This window comes from Notothenia coriiceps, unplaced genomic scaffold (assembly GCF_000735185.1).
Source record: "Notothenia coriiceps isolate Sejong01 unplaced genomic scaffold, NC01 NC01_scaffold00003304, whole genome shotgun sequence".
In the NCBI taxonomy this organism is placed as follows: Eukaryota; Metazoa; Chordata; class Actinopteri; order Perciformes; family Nototheniidae; genus Notothenia; species Notothenia coriiceps.
The window spans coordinates 155,312-166,396 of NW_011336005.1; the positions used below are offsets into that span (position 1 = coordinate 155,312).

Sequence of the window (11,085 nt, forward strand, 5' to 3'; positions counted from 1 at the left end):
CTACTAAAAACTCTTGTCAAATTTTACAGATTTGCTCCGTCTGCCATAGAAGACTCCTCAAAAAGTTGGACAAATCAATCCACCAATCCTGACAGAGTGACCACAACAACAACAACAACAATGGCAGCTCCTGCACAAACTCCAAAACAACTTCTGCATGAACCTGGAGTTTGCTTTGATGGTCTTTGCCTCAACGGAGGAACATGTCACGATGTGCAGCTGCCTGCTGGATCTCTGCCTACCTGTCAATGCCCGCTTCATTTTACGGGAACTTTTTGTGAGAAAGGTACATTTTGACGTTTTTTGTTGATATCTGACAATGTTTCACAGTTTGTGTACGTGGTAGAAATATATAACACACAGGCAGTAAAAAGCTTAAAAACCTCCTCTTCTGTGACCTCCGTAGAGGTATCATGAAGGGCCAGCCAACAAATTATGTTGCTTAATATATGCTGAGCCTCTTTGGCTAATAGCTTTCACTATGAGGCAGAATAGAGTGAGCTGCATTAGGAATTTTGAGCGATGTGAATTATTCAGGATATGATTAATGAAATTAAAGATCCATATAAGAAGCTTGAACCAACGCTGTGTGTCCATGTTCACCTCCAATGCTCATTGGGAATGAGGACACGACCTTGCAGCATTTGCTCAACATTCAGCTGTGCATGTTAGCAGGCCTTAGATATTCTTGTAGAATGGACCTCAGCTCTTTCCAAAAGAATATGTATTTTGTACGAACTGCTCCAACGTTAAGGAGACAGCGCTACAAGACATGCATACTAAAGAGTTTCTTCTTTGGAGATTTCCTCTCAGTGCACTTATGATGTATTTACTGACGTCCCCATGCATGACATGTTTGACGGCGTAGAATAAAGAGTCTTGTATTTTGCTGTTGCAGTCATTGTCTGAAGTGGCAGCAGCAGTAATGCTAGAGTTGTAAATTAATTGATTTTGTGCTTGATAAGGCAAGCCAAGCTGCTGATGTCAACTGATTGACATCTCAGATATGTTGTTATGATAATCACGTTTACTTCCCTACACTTAAGCTACAGTAAATGAGTAACTCCCGAACATGAATTAAAAAGGTACTTCTATTCTATTTGCTTTGCATGTTGCGCTTTGTACAATGTAATTATGATGGAAATGCTAATTATTTCAAATTGACAGTTGGCTAAGGACCGCCCCCAAGCAGTGATTGACCAATTAGCTTATCATTCATGATTTCGGCATTGCAGGCCGAGCTTTAGACTTTTTGTTGTGCATTGGGCTGTGCTAAGATCGACACCCGCCATTTAAAAAGCTTGAGAGGTGTTGTTTTTTTGCCTTTGTGAAAGAAAAGAAAAATCAAAAGCGAAATTGTGAGGAATGGACTAAACGTAGTTAATCCACTGAAGTCTAATCTGCAGTCTCCATATTCACAAATCTATACCTCCCGTGAAAACTAATTGTTTCTTTTAAAGGTAAAAAAACCATATCATGCATAGTTTGTACTGTAGTGTGTAGTTTATTGATTATCTGCCACTTGTATTCCAAGTTCAAGAAAGAAAAGCTTCTCTTCAACGCAAAGAGAATTGCAATAACAATGCTGTCAGCATGGAAAAGATGGAAATTCATATTAGCATTGCAGAGAGTTTAAAAAATGAAAACAGGATTGATTTTCACCTTCACAACCCCTAAGGTGATTTCAACTGATAGCATTATCTCGTATTTACAGAAACCATGGAAATATGACAGCATGCCGCCCCAAAGCTAACATTAGCAGTCATTAACATGGCTTGAGCATCCGGAGTGCATTTTACAGCCCTATTTGACACCTCTGCTATGTGTTCTGAAAATGCTAATTCACCTGTGTTTTAGTAATCAAAACATGATATTTGTCTCTCCAGGCACTGTCATAAAGAAATAATGCTATTTTTAAACTTTTTAGTTTTTCTGTGGGCGGCAGAAATGTGCTGTTTACGTGACAGAGATTATTAATATAATCTAATTATTAAAGAAGCTATGGCTGACTTCTAAACAGTCAGTGGAGATTAAGGAATATTAATCATTCATTGATTAATTAAATTAACTAATTTATTCATTCATTTATTTTTTCGTCACTTTACCTTTCAGGTTCATGGAAGGGTAATTACTAGAGTGCTACAAAATATCATGACATGACATATTGCCTGTGTGACAATGTGCACGTTCAAGGTTAACCTTTACTAATTAGAAACAAATTCTGACAAGCCAAACATGCATTATAATCTGACTATATGATGATACTACAAAACATATAATATTTCCATCACCATCCCTGAAAAAGGAATCGGATGTTTAATATTCCCATGGTTTTGTTATTTTATATTTTCCAATGAAAAATGAAATCTTTAAAAAAGTTATTAGGACTTATCAGCCTTTTCCTTCCATGCCCGTGAAGTCATATCCTGCTTATTCCTCAACTTGTCACACTCGTAAACTTTTCGTTTAAATACCAGCAGTGGCCTTTTAGAGTCATTTCTGCTGCGTTTGAGGAATTTATTTTCCTCAAAAGTAGTTCAGTCTCTCATCTTAACAGAATGCAATCTCATACGAGCACTCTTCCAGCGATGTGCTTTGCAACACTAGTTCTAATGTCAGGCAGACGGGGGTCCAGGGGCTGTTTACATGCTGACACGGTGTCTGTGTATTGCTGCGACTTTGCTGGGTGACAACCTTGGCCTCACATCTTATTGAATTAAGAATAGTCATAAGAGAAGGATATAGCCCCAGCTCCCGGTTAATTATAGATGCATCATCCTACCCAGTGACTAATGATGTGGACTTGTTTGTGTCCTATGAACTGCTGACATGTCATACAGTGTACATCTAAGATATATATCAGGAAGCACATGACTCCCTACAGCCTCTTCATTGTTAAACCAACGGATGTCATTAATGTCAGTATATGTTGTTATTCTGAAACGTTGCACAACGGTTTATCATTTGACATGATATATAGTGAGCCACATAGGGATGAAATTATGTGAATGTAAATATGTTTGTGTAAGGGCACATGCAGTATTTCAGTGTTAGTTAGTGCTTTTAATCAAGTCATGTGTATAATTAAGGTTCATTTACTTAAGTATTTACATTTTATGCTAATTTATACCACAACAGCTTAGAGGAAAACATTGTATTTTCTAAGTTAGTTACTTTGCAGATTAAGCTTTAATGTTAATTAAAAGCTATAGTTTTAATACATAATTAGCTGAACCTTGGTCTTTAAACATTTAAACACTGCCTACTGCAAAACATATATATGATAATCATAAAATAGTATATAATAATGATTAGGGTCATTTCGTATTATGAGTACATTTAATTTCTTCATTTTTGTTGTTGCTTTTTTATACAAGCAATAACAGTTTGTTGAGGAGCAACAAGCAAACACAATATCGACAAATCATACCCTTTAAATTGATATGGTGAACCTGTTAACAACATCTGCTTATTTACATTTCCAGCTGTTAAGAAGCAACATAAATCATATGGTGAATATAAGTCCGGTGTTGACTCTGTCGGCTTTGTTGCGCTCTACAAACCCCTGAGGGAAATAGCTGTCTCTTTAACTGCTAAATGCTCCACTATGTTGACCAACTAGTCTCTTTCTGTGTCTGCAGTTTGGTGCTGAGCAAGTAGTGTACTGTGGGTAATTAGAGCTTTCTTTGCAGAAAATTGCTCCTTGCTTTAGCGAAAACAATGCTACTGTATGTGAAGATGAGATCCTGAAAGCTAAACAATGAGCTGAAACTCAAATAGATGATTCCCTGTAGGTTAATTACTCTTAGTAAACCCCCCCACATTGTAACTAACATGCCATTTGATACATTGTAAAATACTTATTGTAGATGCATCAAGTAAAATTCGGTATGCAGCACTATAACATTCTATTTTTACATTGTGGTATTTTTACCTTCACCTAAAAATCTCAATACTCCCTCCTACACTTACTTACTGTTTATGTGACGAGTGAGCGAGCCGAGCCGTGCATCTTATATTTGCTTGTAAGTGCAGGATTAAGATTACAACAGGGAACGGTAATATATTAACATTTTCATGCACAGCAAAGCTTTCAACTCCTCTCTAAAGCTATAATGTCAGGTGTTATGTCAAATGTATTACTCAGACAGTATTACGCACAAAATGCCTGCACACATCTGCTATATCACCAAATCCACTAAATCTCAACAATGATACAGTTATTCAAATAGTTTTAGTTAAGTGTTAAACCAAAGCAGCTTTCAGTCTTATTTCTGAGTCAGATTTAGTTGAAATAGTATGTTCGGACTGAAAATAAGACATTTGAGCCGTATTAACTGTGAATCCTGCTCTCCTATGTTTGGACATCAGCTCTGCACCTCTAGTGGGACACACCGTAATTCAGGCCAGTGCCTGGTGGTTGAGTGAGTATTTGATATCAAGTAGCCAACCGTAAAACAGGTTGTGTCAAGATTAAGCCAATTCATCTGAGCATGTCAGAGTTTTAAGCAATGATAAATTGCCCCTCCAAAGAAGACACAGTGGGTCGTAGACCTTGCCAAAGACACTCTGTCAAGTATGTAAGCATTCAATTGAAAGCTAAGTGATCAAAAAAATTAGCTACGAAGTAAATGGCTTCAAGGTATGGAAGTTGGCAAAAAAAGGAAACCAGTCAGGCAGGAAATTATTCAGATTTGGTCTGTATTGATCATGACCTCCTTTTACGGCTCATTACCTTATGTCCTGACTTCTCGTATATTTGAAGCTGTGATGTTTGCCAGAGGAATAATAAAATGAAAGTTCGTAGCACAGTTTTGTCCCAGTTTTGTGTTTTCGTCTGCTTTTACCTTACCACGACTGTGCATATTGTTCTCATTTTAACTGCCATTATATTATTTCTGTGAACTATTGTAAAAACCCTGCTTTGTCAAATAGGTTGCTTTTTAAATTTGCCCTTACCTTTTTAATGCAGTCCAATCCCAATGACAACCCAATTCTTTTCAACAACAACATAAAATTGTTGTGTGCATGTTTAACAACATCCAACAGTAAAATTACAACAGGAGGTACCTAATTGACTACAATTCAATTTGTTGTGCATCATTTTTATGAAAATGAAATATGAATTGTTCCTGAGTGTAATGTTTTTAGACATCAGTACCAGAGAGATTCCTGTAAATGTGGTGAAGATGATCAGGTTTTTTAAAGCAATCAGAAAACACTTTTAGGTGGTGAGCATTTTCTGTTTTTGTGTTTGACACCAATGGGACCTGATGAGGGGTTGTCGGCTTCCTGCTTTGCCAACACACTGCTTAGGTGCTGCCAGTTTGTTTTTTTAGTCATCTAGTGCGTGTTTGCTGTAATTGCTGGTGTCTTTAAAAAATGAGCCAGCTCAATCTGCCTTACCCAGAAATTGCCAACAAACATTACAGGATTGATTCATTATTTTCAGCCCAAGGAAGCTGCTCCTTACTCAACAAAAGACACACAGTTTTTATTTTCTCTTTGTAATTTGAAGTATCTGCTTTCATGTTTTACTCTTTGTGCAAATCTGAAGTGTCATCCACTCCGATTGGCTGTGAAAAGAGCAAGTGTCGAAAAAGTGCCAGAGCACACAGGCGAAGATAACAGAATTATGACCGTTTGAGAAATGACTAAAAACTCTTCTCTGTTGGTCTGGTGACTGATCATTAAACTGGACCAAGTCTGCGTTTCTGTCCCCCAGGCCACTGAGATGTCCGATCTGTCAAACGTTGCTCGTATTTTCACATACTATTGACTTGGTTCCTTTTCGAGCCTAGTTAAAGCCATTTCAGGATAAGCTGTAGACATGAATGACTTATATCCAGGAATTGTGCTGTCCTTGTTGCCATAAATGAAATCATTCGAGCCCTTTCCACCAGTAGTATCTGACTCACAGATTAAGCAGGCCAACAGAACATTTAAACAAAAATACAGCAGCCACATAGTCCTATTTTCTTTAACTATCATATTGTAGCTTATAATACATGCAATTGAAAAACGATCGCAACTTTATTTACTTAATTATTTTCACGACACAATAACATGGTGTACAATTTTCAAATAACACAGATCTCAATGCCTCACAAGCACATTTCCTATTTAACCTGATTTCACATTATCAGAGAAAATGCACTATATACTGAGTTGTGACAGTTATATGACTAAGAAACCCTGTTACTTACTTAAACTCTGACATTGATTTAACATCCATTTGCCTCCGCCATTGCCACTGCATAGCCGATCCTAGAAAAATCCAAGACCACTGCTAACTGTATGTTACATCTTCATCAAATGCCTCTTTTTTATATTTCTTGTCTTTGATTTTTCTGCTCTTAATGCTGTCAGTCAGTCATGTCTGCTTTTAAAATCCATTTCATCCAACATCAAAGCACTAAAAAAAGTGAACATGAGTCATGAGAGGATATTCATGTATCTCTGACAATAAAAGAGTAGTTTCTTGAACCCACCAGATCCTGTACATTAAGAGCTCCTCTGCTGAGGATAAACTGCGGTTTTCCTTCAGAGCTGGACTCTGAAGGTAGAATCCCCTGAGCGTCGGTCGGGTTGGCCTATTTTAAATGGACAGTCATGTACCTGAACAGCAAGCCATTCACCAGGTGTACAATGTCCTCGGTGTAAAAGCCAGCAGATCATCACTGGCTTGTGGAGTTGATGACCTGAGCCGGTACCTCCTCCGCCTCTGCTTAAAGTCATTTCACTTTTTCATCCAGTGGGAAATAACTGACAGGCCATGGAGACTCTGCTCGCAGACAAGCTTCAGTGCTGCCAAGCCACACAGCAGCCAACTCTTTCTGTTCTGTTGACTAACAAATAGAACTGTAGGGCATTGTTTTCACACAAGTCTGGTTGTGTAATGTTTTGGAGTACAAATGTTTTTTCTAAGGAATTGTAGGATTCTACTCGCTTTTCCCTTTTGATCTAAATGAATTTCATCTATTTCTATTTTTTTTTTAGGTACCACAGTATACATACCCTCATTTGATGGCACATCTTATTTGGAGCTGCAGCCCCTTTCATCGTATCTCCAGCCTTCTGGTGCCACTGATAATCTCCCTGCTACGCTCAAGGACACCACTGTTATTCTTAGTTTGACAGTGAAAACCAGATCTGCTCAAGGAACAATCCTCTACAGTGAGTACAGTCCCATTTTCTTTCAAACATTTAAAAGCACTGCAACGCTGATAGCAAGTAGATCACATTTAGAAAGAAAACATGCATCTGTGTTAATATGCCCATTTTGTTGAATACATTTATTAAAAAGTATAACTTGTGTCATGTGAGTGAAAGAATTATGTTTATACCCTCCAATTAAAAATATCAATTGACAGTAGTATACATTAGAATGTTTTAAGTGGCTAATATTTTTGCTGCTGTGCCTTGTATGTGGGTTAAATGTCCATTTTGATTGGTGTCTGACATACAGATAAAATGAACTGCTTAGAGTTTCCTCTAATAAGGCTATTACTGTATGTCATACAGTGTTGGGTGTAACGCGTTACAAAAGTAACGGAGTTACAGTAATATATTACTTTTTGCTGTAACGAAGTAATGTAACGCATTACTAATGAAATGTGGGTAATATATTACCCGTTACAATGCTCAGTAACGCAGTTACAACACATTTTAACCCGAAATTAAATGGTGTTTTGTTTTTTAAGAATGTACTAACATAGCGAGACATTCCGACACCGGACAAATTGTGCGGGTAGATTAGTAAACCTGGTGTTTACCCTTCAGGCTTCGCGTCGAGATCTTCGGGGAAGTTGAACGTTATGCAACCATTCAAAAAAGAGAACGTAGCGAAAAATACAAACAACAAATTGTGTCAGGTGCGCGTGACCTGCTCCGCTGCGCGTGCATCATTTCCAAAGTGCTTCCACAGCAGTGACACACATCTGATCTGTGGATAATCATTTGTACGGAAATGGTTAAAGCAACCATCACTAAACGCCAGCAACACTGCATCTACTGCAGACAGGAGCAACAGGTCAGATGCGGACATCACGTTACCCCTCCGTTGTGGACACTAGCTTACTCCCGCCTGACTCGCCGGCCCCGGAGCAGCAGTCTTCGTCGCCCGAAACTACGCCGCTCCTCTGCGGCCCGCAGGTGCCAGGTATATCTAAACAAACTACCCGCCTGTACAGTGGGGTAAGGCGGTCATTTTGCAGCTTGTGGTATAAAAATAGACAATGGCTAGAATATTCATGTGAAAATAGTACCATATTCTGACATGCCTGTAGAAATGTTGGGTCAAAAATAATGCATACAATAGCACAGATGCCTTCACCACGAATGGCTACAAAAATATCTCATATCCCAAGCTTATTATCAACGAGCTGATGTTGCAGCTGAAATGTTCTCCAGGTCACAAAGTCAACCTCACATGATGATGTGATACCAGTTTTCAAGCACAGTAAATATTCTCTTCCCAGCGTATATGATGGGACCAAGGTGATGATGTAGTAGGCTACATGGTTTTAATAATACTTTTGCCTTTCAATGTTTGCCATTTCAAACCATGAGCATGGTTTAAATAATATTTGCCTTGATTTACAATATGTTAACCTTCATTATAGTCCTTGACAGCGGTCTGTACTGCTGTATTAACAACGTGTCACATGTTAAGAATTTACAATCAGAATCGAGTATTCAACTAAGCCCTGTAATACAAGTTGTTAGTAGCCTTAAGGGCCTACACAGTTGTTATGCTATACCACATTGCCCTTCACTGGATGCATAATGAGCTGCACTAAACTACATTTTAGCATTTAAAATACCTAGCCATTCTTTTGCGGTTATTTTGGTGAAAGTAACTAAAAAGTAACTAAAGTAGTGTAACTCATTACATTTCAGAGACAGTAATATTGTAATGTAACTTATTACTTTCAAAAGAGAGTAATAAGTAATATGTAATATATTACATTTTGGAAGTAACTTGCCCAACACTGATGTCATAGTGTAAATATTGACTTCATAATGAATGAACGGGACACTGGTATGTTTAGAGTGTCAGGATGCATCACTTTTTGTTTTATTAAACACTCTTTAGTTTAAGAAATTGTGCAATATCTTTGAGAATAAATAAGCTGCACTATGCAATTACAGACAGGAGAGAGTTAGCTTACCATAATCACTGGATATCTTGGTTGACAGTGATGTAATTTCTGCAATCTGCTTTAAAAACAAAGTATGAAGGCAACCCATGGTGGTTTATGTGTGTTATGTGCCAGAGTATCTATTGGCCGGGCCCACTGTAGGTTCCTGACAACCAAAAAAGAAAATGTCACTGCACCTGTTCCCCCGCTAAGCTAACCGGCAGCTGGCTTCATATTTGCTATAAAGACACAAAAGTTACGCCTGGCAAAGAATAAATAAGCACATAAAACCTAAAACTAATGTATATAATATTTGATATTATCAGAAGGAAATTGTCTTCCAAATGTCCCCAAGATCCTCTGAAGAGAGGGGTAAGTCTACACTGCATAGTGTCTTCCCAATAAGTTATAACTTAAGGAGATGTTCTTGTCTCCCCTTTTGTTACTGTCACGCTCGTTATCACTGTTATTAAATAATGTGCACAAAATATTTTATTTTTGTATCAATAATAATGCAGAAATTAAACAACAGCCTGTGCTTTGTTAATTTACCACTGATTACATTAAACATTATCCTGTTTCTGAGTGCTAGCAAGCTGGATGCCTGGCAACGGTTATGGTGCTATAGAAAAAACAAAACACTTCATATAATTTTAATTGATTCTACTTCAATAACATGTTCATACACAAAGGATGAGTAATAACTACCTGTGTTAAACATATTTACTCCTAAATATTTGTTTTAAAATCACTGGACGGATAAAAAGATCAGCACTATGACTCATCTTTTTGCTGTTTCAGTGAACTGTGGGACAGAAAGATGATTACTGTGTTTCCAAGGCTACAGGAGAAAGGCATGGAAGCACTAAGACACATTTAAGAAGAAAAGTATTATAATTGAACCAGCTTTTCTGTTCTGTTAAGTGAAGGTCATTTGTAACATGTATTTCCCAAAATATTTTTTTCGCCAGAAGCTAATATTATGTGATACAATTGTGGAATACAATGCTTTGGGGAAGGACAAAAGATAGCCTTGCATTTGTAAACATCTGTGAGTTTTTGTCTACAACCATGAGCTCTACATTACACCCAGATCCTACCAGCTCTTTTGTTCCCACACCTGCACACACACACATACACACACACACACACACACACACACACACACACACACACACACACACACAGATTCTCTTTTGTTACTGAAGGAGATTTGGATAGGTAGGCCTGACAACCACTGAGTAGACCCTCTTAACAATAGAGCATTGTTTTTGGAAGAATGGGAGTGAGTAGGTTATTTTTTTAAGAAAGCTGAGCCATGAGAACTTTGTTCCATTTATCCGGCTTTAAATGTATTATACATCTGTTCCTTCAATGTGTTAGGTACCAGCCAGCCTAGGGTTAATGCCGCTACATGAATGCCTTGAGCTGCAGGTCCTCTAATGACTCCAGAAACATCCAAATGTGTGTCTCCGTGGATCGCAGCTCTTCGTTTTAAAAACTGAAACCACCTTGATCTTGCGAGGCTACGGTTGTCCCCGTATGACACCCCAGCAAGTCAGGTGCAAATCTGACAGAACTGTAACCACCACAGGTGATTAAATCCTACAAAAATGGTACTGACATCTCAAAATTGATCTTGCCGATATAAGTCTGTGACGTTGTCTAAGGTCTTTCACCTCTACTTAAAACATTGCATATATATTACGCATTACAATATAACACAGGGTCCATCTGTACCTTCTTTCCTTAGATCAAAATGTATATCGTCTGCCTCCGATATATATATATATGTAAGCTCTATTGTACAAATGTTAAAAACATTTTGAACTTATGCCATAAAACCATTGCATTCCTTAGAGTTATAATAGCTTCTCTCTGACCTGATATTGGCCTCTCATGAATGCGTAAGTGTTCCACCAAAGACTTAAATCTTTGTATT

General features: G+C 37.9%; 1 protein-coding gene across 1 annotated transcript in view; it reads left to right on the forward strand.

Annotated features, from left to right (window-relative positions):
- LOC104941248 (protein eyes shut homolog) overlaps positions 1 to 9,967 on the forward strand; it is a 39,182-nt gene extending 29,215 nt beyond the window's left edge. The window contains exons 15-17 of the mRNA XM_010766319.1: positions 30 to 286; positions 7,000 to 7,176; positions 9,945 to 9,967. Coding sequence (XP_010764621.1) covers positions 30 to 286; positions 7,000 to 7,176; positions 9,945 to 9,967 — 457 coding nt within the window. The remainder of the gene's footprint in view (positions 1 to 29; positions 287 to 6,999; positions 7,177 to 9,944) is intronic.
- Positions 9,968 to 11,085: the final 1,118 nt, after the last annotated feature.